The 14,012-nt window shown below is 44.3% G+C and overlaps 1 protein-coding gene across 5 annotated transcripts in view; it reads left to right on the forward strand.

The window, feature by feature from the left end:
* The window catches only part of UPF3B (UPF3B regulator of nonsense mediated mRNA decay), a 747,911-nt gene extending 735,031 nt beyond the window's left edge, over window positions 1-12,880 (forward strand). For 3 of the 5 annotated variants that reach the window (XM_069612693.1, XM_069612694.1, XM_069612696.1), the window contains one exon: window positions 11,746-12,124. In XM_069612693.1, coding sequence (XP_069468794.1) covers window positions 11,746-11,886 — 141 coding nt within the window. In that variant the 3' untranslated portion in view covers window positions 11,887-12,124. Of the gene's footprint in view, window positions 1-11,735 lie in introns of all 5 variants that reach the window. The other 2 variants (XM_069612697.1, XM_069612695.1) reach the window with 2 other exon arrangements.
* The last annotated feature ends 1,132 nt before the right edge of the window (window positions 12,881-14,012 follow it).

A 14,012-nucleotide genomic window follows, 5' to 3' on the forward strand; every position in this document is an offset into this window, starting at 1 on the left:
TAGAATTATTATTTTTAAAAATATTTGTGGTGTCCCCCCAAAACATCCACTTATTATAGTCCATATTCCCCACACCCCTCTACCCCTCATATCCCCTTACCAACCCCTCCCCTTATTTTTTTATGAGTTTTTCGTCGTAACCTTTCGGCAAAAAACTCAGCGAAAAACATGCTGGCGGTGTAATAACGTTGTACCATCTGGTACATTCCATCTGGTACATTCCATTCCTTACCGAACAGGCCCTTTGTGAAAATGTTCAATCTATTAGTAGCGATAGATACACAATTGTTTATTGCCCAAAAACTGCTACGTCTGGCGATGGTGTACTCAGCCAGTTGTCGAGATAGGAGTAATATATAGTTAAGTCAACTGTAGGAAATTATCTTCAAAAGTGAAGCCTCCTGCAAGCTGTTGCTCGTTGTTTAAATTTGGGTTACTTGTATCACCAATTACTACCCTCCCACATATCTTCCTCAATATATATGGTGTGTACTGGCTACAGGGCAGCATCCCAATAGCACTGCAAGTCAAGAAGCTGTTTATTTTGTAGTGTCCAGGCACTGCTCCTTACGGGTCTGCTGACTGTGTACATCACTCCTTTTGTTCTGCTACTCTTGGTCCAAGTTCTTTGCTTGAACCATGCCCATCTTTGCTTTGTTCTTCCTTTATTTAGTCTTCAGCAACTGCAGTTTACTGCTACAGCTCAGGCTTGGTTCCTGTATCATTGACTACCAGGTTCAAATGTCGTTGCCTGATGCAGTGGACTTTTTTTTTTAAAAAAAGCTTACCCCATTCCCTATGCCTTTCCTGCCAACGCCCTGCATATTCTTTCTATGTACCCCGATTTCCCTTTGGTCTTTCTTCAAGGTTCCAACTCCGGTCTTAAGTTTGTGGACCAGCTATTCCCCTACCTTTCTCGAACTATTTTGCTCTTTAGCAGGTGAGTGTGCCATTATACTGAAACATCCAGAACCTTCCCTCTGTACTGATAAAATGTTGTTTTGAGGGGACAGCACTGTTGGGGAGAATTTTCAGTTTTTGTGCTATTTCCTTTTAACCTGAGAGACCCACAGCACTTATGCTGGACTTTGGACTTTTTTTAATTTTAATCTCCTGAGTGAGTCGAACTTTTTACCACTCACTCATTCTTTTTCTCTTACTGGGATTTTTCATTCTTACTGTTTTGGGAGTCTGGTAAGCTCCCCATGTTTAAGTCTGGCATCTGCTTTTTGCTTTGTGACACCCAGCACCCTCTGTGCAGTGTCACTGAGGAGTCCATTGGACTTAACTTAATGTTTAAATACATTTTCTTGTGTGAACTACAGTTCCCAAGAGTAGTCAGATAACATTTACCTTACTTACCTTTTCTTTTGTGGGTCCAGCACTCACCACCTTATTTGGGGTTCTGGGGGGTTACCACTCCTCATGTAACATTTTGTTACACTCTAACTTAAATGGCTGGTGGCAGTGGTTTCCTTTTACTACCTATTGTGCACGTTTTTTAAAGGTTGATTTCTCACCTGCAGTACAGCAGCCATCGGTGACCATTTTCTCAAAATGGCCCCTGTCTTCTTAATTCGCCATTTTACGTTTGGCAGTTCCTTCTGGGCTTTTCTTCTATCATTTAGATTACATATAAGTCCTTGTGAGTTTTGCCTTTGACAGGTTCCAGCCCTGAAGCTGGCCCAGGCTCCACTGTGCCCAAAACTTCTGTCTTTTGTCAGGAGGTGTGCCTGGCTGAAACCAGCTCTAACTGGGCAGCTGACTGTCTGGCTGGACAGCCAACCCCCAGTTGATTGACAGCTCCATTGGAATTAATGAATGGGTTCCAGCATAAGGTGAAGATTTTTTAACTACACGCAGAGTTGACCACTGGAACAAGGAATCCGAAGCAGAAGAGATAAGCAGAGACGCCAGCAGCACCTTCCAGCACTTCAGAAGCACCAGTGAAGCCCTGCAGCTGTGCTGACCCCGCATTCAATTAGACAGGGAAGACCGGCCAAGGACGACTTCATTTTGGGCCATCCCCCGACATCCTATGACTTTCCCGGGCTGCAGAATACCAATACCCTGGGTACCTGGACCATTATCGAGTACATCATCTTCTGGCAATCGAAATCCAGCTGAAACTTTGCAGGCATCCGTGTGGACCTCAAAAGGCCAGAATTATTCACCAAACGTCCCCTCAACAGAGTTCAGGACGAGTAATCTAAGAGAATCCACCAGCGATATTAGTTTCTTTTGAGCTAAAGGCACCAAAACCACAAAGCTGCTGAAGTGAGTTGAATCCATTGCTGCCGAGCACTTTTCCTGAGCGCTACAGGAGAAGCCCGCCAAAGGTCCCCTGTTTCGTCACCACGACCAAGGAGCAGGCATCAGGCTCTGCAACATTGCACCTAGAAGGAAGCCAGCTATAACTTCTTCATTTTGAAGGGACTGTGGTGCTTGGGTTGTAATTAGCTTTTGCCATTTTCGATGCTTCCTGGCTTGTGAAGTGCTGTTTTCTTCAAGTAAGAGTTGACCTCCACTCCTGTGTGCAGGCCTACAGCCTGTGGACTATCAGGAAAGCTCCTCCTGTCGGCTCCTGTTTTCTTCATGAGCCACTGACTGGTTAACTCTGACGATCTTCATCAGAACTGGAACTGTCCATTTGACTTTGGCTGTACTGGATTCCCAAAGGTCCATCTTCTTAATTCTATTGGCTTTGGCAATGCTGGTTCCGCCATAGACTTTCATTGTGAACACTTTTAGAGTTAAACAGACTACCTATACCCCTTTGGGAGAGTGCACTTGTTATTAACAGTTGCTAGCTGTGTTCTGTCTAACCTTAAACTTTCCCTCCAACTTAATTTTGCAAAGGTGATACATATAAGTGCTGTTACTGACCTTAACTGATGTCACTCTGTGTGCTCGATTGTAAAGCATAGGTAAAGTTACTCATCAGCATTATTGTTCCTTTTATAACTTGATGTGCCTTCTGTATATATAAATAAATATATGTTAATATAACTTTAAAAGTGTTTTCATGGGTCTATGCATGTACTTACTTCGTTGTACTCCTCTACAGCTCACAAGATAAGCCAGGCTGCTCAGCCACTCTACTGACTTGTGTAGTACAGGTCTATGTTAAGAGTTCGGTCCCTAACACCAAGAGGTAAGTCTTATGAAGTCTCACACCAGTTGGACTTTAGAAAAACTTACCTAACAAGCACCAAAGCTTGATGCAGCAATACATTGCAAAGACATGCTTTGTGCAGGCACCCCACCTCAACATTCAGCCTTTGTGTGGATGAGATTTGCGCACCGTACTTCATCACACTTAAATAATGTTTATTTTCTTGGAGCTCCTGTGCTTTATGCCCTGGGTGTACAGATTCAGGCGCTGCGCATCATGATGAAGAACCTTGCTTTGTTTGTCTCCTCCAAGATGGTTCGTTCCCATCCACCAAGGCACCCTGGATTGGTGATACCTTACTAGGGTTAGCACCTTCCATCCTAAGATCACTAGCTTTGCCTGGTTAGAAAGAGAAGGAATTTAACTCATGGAGCAAGCAAATCTACCTCAACAGTTCATTGCACGTGTCAAACAAATGTTGACACCTGTTAGGGTGATTATATTTTTTGAAAATCATTCCCCCTCTCCCTTTAGCCTTCCAGCATTACTGCTGGACTCTCTTGACTTTTTCACTTAACTTGTGTACTGTTTCAGTGACCTTTAGGGTGGGTGTGACCCTTTTATCTCTCTCCACTCCTGCATTGACCTTTGTCTTGGGGACCCTGTACCCTTTATTTGGGTTTCCAGTGAGGCGAGACCTCTCTCCTTTGTTCTGGCATCCATGTTTTCCTGTGGTAGCACCCCCCACCCGATGTGGTGTGCTTCAAAGGACCCTTTGGCCCTTTTTGTACTGTTGTTTTGAGCGGACTGGGTAGCGCTTGTGTCTACCAGTGCAGCAACAGTCTCCTTTTTAAAATGTGTAATTGTACCTTTTCTGCACAAGCCAACATACCTGGAGTGCTGTGGGTGGAGCACTTTGTCCCCTTTGCTTTGTCTTCGGTTTCAAGACCTCCTCTGAGCAGGCTGGTGGCATTCATTACATTTTTAACCTTTTGCAGTTACCCTATCATGCGCTATTTTTGTAACCGTGATAATGCACTTTTAAGGAGTGTATACTCAATATGTCCTTGCTGCATGTTTTAACTCCTATTCAAGCTGGCCTGTCCTTTGTTGGCCATCCTTTTACCTTCCCAGCCGAAGGAAGGGCCCCTTTCTTCATGTACCTTGGCAGAGTACTTGCAGAAAACCTGAAAAGGTTCTCCTGTATGTCTGAGCTGGCAGGAAGTGTGGAGAGAGACCGCCCCAATCCACGTTCCTCCAGGGGCATGGCTGTTGCTGGGAAGATTCTGGGACGCTGGCTGCCCACTATTGGGCAGTCACCTCAAAGTCTGAATATTGCAAACATCCTTATTGAAGGCTGAGGGTGCCCCCATTCTGAATTCTGGATATAAGACGAGCTGGACTAGCAAAGAGTTGACCACTGGAGCTGAAGAGATGTCTGAGGGTTTCTGCAGGAACCAGCACTGGCTCAGCCAACTCACCCCATGTCGCAAACCTTAACCTTCTAATCGGCAGGGAAGAACTTTGCAAGGTGCTTTGCTCCCGTTGAGTGGTCGGGCCAACCAGTCAGCTGTCCTCCTTGAGATTCATTACCTGTTTTTAGTTATTGGAGCGTGCGTCTTTGCATTTCTTCTGCAGGTACAGTATTCAGCTGTACCTCGTTGCAATGACTTCTATCTGGCCCAACGTCTGAAACTTGTCGTAGGCATCTTCAGAGCCCTACTGCGACACTCTAGACCCGCTGTGCTGGTCTTCACCGGTAGAGGAGCCTGTCGCGAACACAAAGTCGTACCACTGAGCCGTTTAGTGCCTCGTTACCCTGCCAGGGGCCAATGAAAGACATTCTTTGATCAAGTAGTCTGAGTCTCTCCTTTGCCCTGGATCTGAATCATCTGGGTGTCCTCCCTACTTTCTTAGGTCTCCACCGAGAGATGACCAGCGATTGTTACCCTAGAACATGCATCCCGATGACCCTCGATGGTAACCACAACAGGAAGAAGTCTTCTCGGGCGATGTACTCTCTACCTATCTAGCGGCACGGGCCCGAGATCCCTTGCATCTCTTGAACCGCGCCCTTCTCATTAGGTTTGCATTGGGCACTTATCCTGTTTAACTCAGCACTATCCAGGGCTTGACTGAGGAGCTGTTGTCCAGGTCATTATTTCTGTGGGTCATCTTGTTAGACCCCAAGGGGTGGTAGCTGCTTCCCAGAGCTCTACAATTGGATATAGGACACCTTAGCTACTTTCTCACTTATTACTTTTGCTTTGCTATAACTTTCCTTTTTTGTCCTGCACTTCCAAGTTAAGTGGGCTCTCCTAGGCTCAGCTTGAGTTACTGCTTTCCGTTATCAGAGGCCCTGAGCTTCATAGCATTTTGTGTCCTAATAGTCTCATATGTACAACTTTGCATGAGATGCAGCTCCATTTGGCAGTCTGTCATTTCATGTCATTTCACTTATGGATTCCGCCAAATCGCAGCTCTGTTGGTCGATGGAAAGCTCAGACATGTCTGTGGAAGTTGTTTTGTTTGTAAACTGCTAGATTGTAATTTCCACTGAGTGTTCTGACTGGCTGAGTAGCCGGGAAAGCCGTTTGCACCAGTGTACCAGAGCTCAAAGCAATCCTTCTACCGATGAGTGTTCCTCATTTAATTCTGTGACAAACATTCGGTGGTGCCATGTCTCACCTGCTTTGTGGATTAGTGGCACAGTTGTGCGAGTAGTATACCCATCACAGAATTCGTTCCACTGCTGCTCACATACCAGCAGAGCTGAACATCCAGGTAGACTTTACTGGGAGCTCCTGGACAGTATCTTAGGCCCACATTTTCGATATCTGTGGGGCATCGGTTTGCAATCTATTTGCATTTCAGTTTAGCAAGTGAAGTCCTCTTTTTGCAGCTTATTGAGCTATTTACTATTCGCACGCTATACATGGTCTGCTGTCTATTCGATTGTCCGTCAGTATTAAATGTTCTTTTTTTCTGCGATTTGGTTAGATGACGTTTTTCTTGCAACTCGTGGTGGGCCAAAGGGAGAGATCCTTCGGGGGTTGGAGGGAGCCAGTGCGTGGGGGTTGCTTTTCTCCTGTCCTAGAATAGAAAATTCTTCCTGCGTTTTCACCTCTTCCACAAATAGCCGAAGTAGTGCATAAATTAAGATGAGATTGATTTGTGTTTTATATAGCGCTAGGAAGCAACTGAGTGCTGTACATATCATTGAGTGTTGTAGAGAGGTCCTCTCCAGGCTGGACTACTGCAACTGCCACTTTCTCAATCTCCCTCTTTCCTCCCTACGACCCCTTCAGCTAATCCAGAATAGAGCTGCAAGACTTTTCCTTGGCCTCAAGCCCAGAGACCATATCTCTCCAGCCCTAAACTCTCTGCACTGGCTCCTGGTGGCTGCAAGGATCAAATTCAAGACCCTCTGAATCATCCACAAGGCCTAGTGGGACCTGGGACCACGCAAACTCCAACTTTCCCTCCCTAAATACCCCCTTGCTAGAGCCCTACGCTCCTCTAGCTTCAACTCTTTGACTGTCAAACACTTCTCCAAGCAGAGATTGGGGAGGCAGGTCTCTCTCCTCAACTGCTGCTGTGACCAGTGGCCTGATCCTCATGAATCTCACAGGATTCCAGGCCCTTCTTCCCAGTCGATACCAGCACCCCCCCTACCAACTGCACTGCCCTTGCGGGCCCTGCTTGGCAGCTCTACACCCCACTCATGGGAGTCACCTGCACTAGCACGTAGCCTGAGGTTTTCCTCCTGGGCTCCCCTTAGCACTTCCCTCCCAGACCGTCATCCAGCACTTGCCTACTCCTCTACGACCCCTCCCCACCCTTCCTCCTTATCTCCTGCACCTCTCGCTGCACTTGCATGTCCGAATGCCACAAGGCCTAGTTAGGACCATGACTGTCTTCAGTTTTTTGCCATTGTTATTTTTTATCTGTTCCCTTCCCATTTATCCTTGTGGCTCTTTGAAACACTATTCAGTTGTATAACCGCCTTACAAAAGCTCATTAAAATAAATAACACATGAGTTAAGGTGTTACAATATTGCATGGGATGTTTCGGCCATGGAAATGGAATGGGATGTGGTATGGCACCTAGGTATTGACTATAGAGGAAATCATACTAAAATGTCGTCCTCATTTGTGCCCTCCCCACCCCCGCAGTCACTGTCCCCGTGTTGTCCCCTGCTCTCCTTGGGGGCAGTAACGTGCGTCAGGGGTTGCTGGGGACAAGAAAGGAAAAAAGAAAAAAGCAGCCTGCGGCATCAGCTCTGACGCACATAAGTGGGACAAACCGACGCCTCAAGGATAGCAGGGAGTCGGCGGCGCACACAGCATTGCGCGCCGCAAAGGTAAATGGGACGGAGGGTCGGACAAGGGAATGCCGGCCGGGGGCGCATATAAAGTGATCTATTTGATCACTGCGCTGTGCTGTAATTGGCGTCAACATTTTAGTCTGCGCAGTTACAGGTGGCACAGTGATCGCATGGATTCCTATAGAGCAAAGTCTTGAGTTCCACCGTGAAGAGCAAGAGCTTTGATGCAGTCCGGATTGCCACTGTGATGGCATTTTTTTAGGAAGGGGCACATAGCAAGAGAAGAACTTATTACTGTTTTTCTCCTTGTGTGCCAGTTTCGCCTAAAGCCTTGTACTGGCCTGGTTCCTGGAGGAGTGAGACCTAGCTGGACTACAGTTTTTCAGCTAGTGAAGCAGAAAGCAGGTATGCATGCAGTGGTTGCCATATATGTGATGCAGACAATCTGGTATTCTGGCTAGGATGGGAAGCCAGTGCAGCTCCCTTTAAAATGAGAGATGTGGTCACATGTCTTGTTTCAGTTATCAGTCGTGCTGCAGCATGTTGGGTAGACCGAAGTGGGGCTTGTTGCGCCGAAGTTCTCGGTGAAAGTCCGGGTTTTGTCTGCTGGAGATGGGTCCGGGGGTTTGTGCCTTTTTTTTGATATTTTGCCAGAGACAGTGTGCATTCTATAGTGAACAGAAGTGGTGTTGGCAGTCGGGCCATGTGAGGTGTGAAGCAGTCAAGGGGTATGTAGTCTAGCGACCCTTGAATGATATCCTGCTAAGCTGAGTGACTGAGCCACTCTAGATTTACACTTGATTCCAGTTGCTCTTAATTGGGGAGCAATTCCATTTTCGGGCCTGGTGGAATTGTCTTTGCTTTCCCATACAACCTCTGCCTCTTAGGCACAACCTTTGATCTCAATAAGGAGACCTTATTCTATATCCATAGCCCCAGTCTCTGCCCTAAGAGGCTTGGTAACTGAGGACTTGATTGTTGCTAATCTAGGCCACTCTCAGGCAAATTTAGATATCCTTAGTAGGCTGCTACGAAGGACTCAACAGGGTGTCGATACTCTCACACATGGACAAGATTCTGTCACTGGGACATGTACAGTTTGAGCTGCTGGATGCCTCTCTAGGTAAGGCTTTGTCGTTCATGTCCCACTTTGCTGTTTCTAGCATCCAGATGGACTTTCACAGAAGCCACCTATCTTGTGTATATCTGAATGTAGCATGCAGCGTTTCACTCTTTCTAACTAGTAAGGAACACAATTTAGTGGACTTTCAAGATTGTATTTGCATGTTCAAACTCCTCACCCCTCTTGAGATTTGAATGTGGCTTGGTCAACTCTTTTTAAGAGCCTATGTCATCAGTGGGTTTGAAATGTTATACCTGGGATGACTGCCTGCTTACTGGCAGGTATATTGATTCAAAGAGTAGGCGAATGATGGGCCCTGTGCTGCAACAATCCTTTCTGGCATTCCATACGGACAAGGCGATTCATAGGCGTCCTTCTTTCCCAAAGTGGTATCTGACTTGCAAATTGATCGGGAGATATCTTTGCCTTTTTTCTGCTAACCTGTATTTCAGCACCACTGAAAAGTCATGTCATACTCTGCATCTGTGCAGAGCTCTCAAATTATACATTGCTTGCATTGAGGTCTTGTGCTCTTTAGATCATGTGTTTGTGATGAATAATGGATTCACTGCTGGAGCAACAGCAATGCAAGCCTGTGGATCCTATCCTTTTTTTCGAGGAATGCAATATGCTAAATATCATCCCTCCTTCCCCTTAACTGTATTTCCCTTCTGCCTGTTGTATGGAGTACTTTGCAGTGAAAGATAAGAATGAAGAAAAGTGGACCAGCCGTTATAAGTAAGTAATGATTACGCATTATAGTAGCTAATGTATTCTTTGCCCATAGCCCTACTTCCTCCGCCCTCAACACTCTTGTTGTATCCTCTACTAGGTCTCTGTATGTTGCACTGTATTCTGAGGACTGACAGTTGAGTCAAGGAGCACATCCAAAGGATGTCCAATGTGGTCACAGGTTCTCATGAGCCAGTAATTTCTTTTGAAATCCATTGATTTTTCCGCTTCAAGCACCCTTCTATGAATGGGATCTCATAAGTATGAAGGAATGGGCGAGTCTGGAGTAGTTATTATGGTGAGTAACCTTTACATTTTATCCTTCCCTTAAAACTAGACTTCTCAGGTTTAGCCAATTTGGGAAGGGCTCACTAAGCTGTGGTCCAATCGGTACCAGATCCACTCATGCTACAAGGGAAAGCACATTTAGACTAAACTCACCCTGCAATGCTGTTGAGGCCTAATACCATTGGCTTCTGCCTAAGGTGTTAATTTCCAGGTCTGCCGAGTTGCTCACCAATCCTAAAACTGAGTCCCTCCCTATGGTTCCCTCTGTATAGGAGCTAAATCTGGGCAACTGTCTAAGCAAAACACACATCTGCACAGCACTTAGTTCCTTGGAAATTGATGGTCCACTACTAGGTTAGTTCCCCCACCCCTTACTCTTTTCTATGTATACAATACCATAATGACCCTTGCAGTAGAGCCCAAAAAGGGAAGAAGGCCTTCTGTTCTTGTACGCTCTGTCGGTTCAGAATCGCAGAGAGAGCAGGTATCAAACACTTTATCCAACTTTCATTACTTGGTGATCTTACATGGAGATGTCTGTTCTCCCTATCCCAGGTGTTGCTCCAGCCAGGATCCTCTTAAGTCCCGGTTGCTAGACCACCAGTCTTTGGGCTTCGAGTCATAAAAAAGACATTGGCATTTACATGCTGAGCTTTTCAGTGTCATAGACTCTGGCGTTTATTTGACCAGCAATAGTGCATTAGGACACGCACTTTGTGCCATTTGGGTTGGATTCTTTTGTTGCTGAAGACCTCAACCCTTGATGACCTCAAGACCTCAACCCTTGAGCTCAAACTGTACATGTCCCAGTGACAGAATCTTGTCCATGTGTGAGAGTATCGACACCCTGTTGAGTCCTTCGTAGCAGCCTACTAAGGATATCTAAATTTGCCTGAGAGTGGCCTAGATTAGCAACAATCAAGTCCTCAGTTACCAAGCCTCTTAGGGCAGAGACTGGGGCTATGGATATAGAATAAGGTCTCCTTATTGAGATCAAAGGTTGTGCCTAAGAGGCAGAGGTTGTATGGGAAAGCATGGCCTGAGTATGAGTATGGCCTGTCTATGTTCCCACCTTTTGTGCATCATCTTTCCTTTGTTCTTGTGTGTAGGACCTGAATGCTTCTACACACAAGTCGACGAGAAGAGATACATAAATGTGAAGACAAAATAAGGTCAAAGTACTGAACCAAGCAAAAGAAATCTGCATATCTAAAGAGTCTGCTTTTCCAGTTGGAACTATTTTGACTATGAACGGAAGCTGCTGGTTTCAGCTGTGCTAGTTAGAACTGCAGACAAAACTTCTCTCTTGCCTTTTTCTTTTTTATTAATAATGCACGTCCTCTAGCTTCATTATTTATGCAAAGGCTTTTTTTTTTACAACCCTCGGATTTCAAGCAATAAACTATACCACCATGCACTTCCAGATGTTGACATCTACTGCATCAAACGGCAAGTAATGCTTGTTTTGCAGCACATGATTTATGTGCTTTCCATATGCCGCTATCTAAATGTCCTCTCAAAAGTCGACTTGGGTCCATTTCTTAAAGTGCATAGTACACTTTTTGAAAGTTCATGCTAGAGCAACATGGAAGAAACCAATTCATGTAAAAATAAATGTGAACATTTTCAATAAAAGAATAGGCACATCCTATTGTGTACACCCAAGAAAATACAGGTGTCCCTGATCATCTTGTTGCGGAAATGGAAAACAGAAGATGGTCACTTAACAAAGGTGCCCTTTGTGGAAATGACATTGAAGAACTCGTATTCAACCAAATGTAGACCATTTTGGTACAAATTCTTGTATTCTGAAAAATGAAACACAAATTCTGTGAGATCCCCATTCTAAATGTGAGATCATATGCAGGAGATTATCCTTTTGAAACTAATTGTTGAACAGGTGATCTTCAGTTTAATTCTATATGGCTATCCATTTCATAATGTTAGATATTGCATGTTCATAGTGAAAGTTTGTTTGGAAGAAGTTGTCAACTTTTTGGACAATCCTTAGTGTTGTGGGAGTGTACTGTGGATGTTGTATGTTATTGTTAATCTGCATTCGTTTTTTGTGTAGTTTGTGGCCTCTAGCAGTGGGGCTAATTCAGGACAAATTGGCATTTTGGATATTACACATATTAATGTTTTGTAGTTTACTTTAGGACCGTCCAGCAATGCAGCTCTACCAGCCTGGAGTGAGGAGCCGTAGTCGACAGTTACCTTGTGATGAAGGTGCCACCAGATCAGCAGAGCGAGGAGACCAACATCTCGAGAGTGAGATAAATGACGCAAGAGAAGAGTAGGTGCACAAAAAGCCTGGTGTGTTCTGACCGTCGGGACAACCAAACAACATGGACCCGGCCATCCAGAAGTGCCTTCAAAGAGGAAGAGGGGAAGGAAGCAATGACTGCGAAGGAAGCAGAAGTCGGAGTGGTCAAGCTAAAGCCCTCCAGAGGAGGCGTATTCCTGACTGAAGAAAGACCTTGAGGGAAAGTCGGAATAGATGAAATTGGTTGTGAAAGCAGCATTAGTGCTCGAATGTTTTGTTTTGGTGACTGAAAAACCAGCAATCATGGCATGCTTTTCTAATTTGGAAAATCGACATGTCATGTGGCCTTAACTAATGCTAAATGTTTTTCATTCCTTGGACTGGTACTTGGATACGAGAAAAGGTTTAGTTATGCTACATTCAAAGCTTGTGTTTAATGCACTTATGATGCAGAGCGAACATTTCAAATTTGCTGCATATAAATCTTCGTCTGTGCTATACACTTGAATATTTCAACCACAGAAGATACGTAATTGTAGCACCAAGATACCAATCAGGCCATATGTTATGCCCGTGCAATATTTATTTTGCTAAAACTGAATGACTTTTGATAAAAGGCTATGGTACAAGCCCTATGAGACTTTTTATTGTACCTCGCATTTTAGTCGTACCAAATTAATCATAGTTTACCAATATGGTGAAGCAACAAAATTCACAATAGCAATGAATGCATTTCAAACTGGCATCCCTGTTTTTCTTCGTAAGACATCTTGGTTGAAAGAAATTAATTAACTAGGTGTGATATTACGACCTTGTAACGGAATAATCGCAAGACATCTGCTACAATCATCATTTATCTTACTTACTTTGCCTGTCAGTTGTAATGGGGGAAATTTCCATCTCTGTTTCATCTTTGCCAATTGATGAGATAGGAGAATATTTCTTGTATCAAATCATTAATATTCTAGAATCCATTATTTTTTTTAACTAATTACAATACATTTCATAAAATATTTTTTGCTTACAAACCTTTTGCTGCTTTGTTTCATGCATTCTTTACTCATATCATTTTAGGAGAGGTTGCATGTTTGTGGATTTGTTTGTGCACCATTTTTACCGGATTCCTTGCTTGGAAATCCTAGATGTCTTGTCCAAGAATGGTTCATAATACTTTTTGATGACACATACGCCTCAAATACCTAAATTAATCATGCCATTGGATTTGACTGTTTTTCATACAGAGCCAAACATGCAGAAGTAAAACGGCTTTGCAGCTCGGAGGTGGCTAGACTGGGTAGGTGGGGGTAAGGGGCCGTGAGAGGCTGTTGGATATTGAGAACTGGAAGGGTGGGGGGGGGGGGGGGAGTATGAGTCTACATAGGAATCATCAAAGGCTCAAGCTCCCAGTAGGATGTGTAAGAAAAGGAGGAAGAAATTGTTGCTCATTTTATTTCCAGTTCTTCATCCTGGGTATCTTCATTGTATTCGTAAACATTAACTATTCCCACCCATGAGCAAATTCAGGACACTTTATAACATTAGAGAGAACTCTCATTTAAATATAAATTAATCATAAAACACATAAGAAAAGACCTATGAAATGTTGTTTTGGCTAACTTCCTCCACAATGAAAGAAACGCATGCAGTGGTTTCAAACTCTGAACCCTTTCCATACCAAACATGTCAACAAAAGCACTGTTCCGTTAAGAACAGAGTGCTGGCTCTCAGCATGTGGACTGCACTGCCAATTCAAGTTTTTTTGTTTTTTTCGAGAATAATTGGTAAAATCCCCTAAAAACGAGATCTTCCTTTCACTGTGACACCAAAAGTTCCCGATCGACGTGGGAAGAAGGGAGGGCTGTTTATGAATTTAACGAAGATGCATAGGATGAGGTACTGGATTTTTAAGACAGCAACTGTTTTTCATCCTGGAATATTCATTGTTCTTAACATGGATTTAATAGTATACCAATCTTGTATCCTCACAGGTAGAGGGTCGATCAGGAATCGCTGTAAAAAGAAAGAAATCGGTTCCCTATGGTGCATAAAAGACTAGATGGAACACAACCCTTGGAAGGCGTCATACCGGCTCTGTGGCACACACAAACTGCTTGACATGGGATTAAACTCTCGCTTGATTTGCACTAAGCAGCATAAAAA

This window comes from Ambystoma mexicanum, chromosome 5p (genome assembly GCF_040938575.1).
Source record: "Ambystoma mexicanum isolate Mex_15411 chromosome 5p, UKY_AmexF1_1, whole genome shotgun sequence".
Lineage (NCBI taxonomy): Eukaryota > Metazoa > Chordata > Amphibia > Caudata > Ambystomatidae > Ambystoma > Ambystoma mexicanum.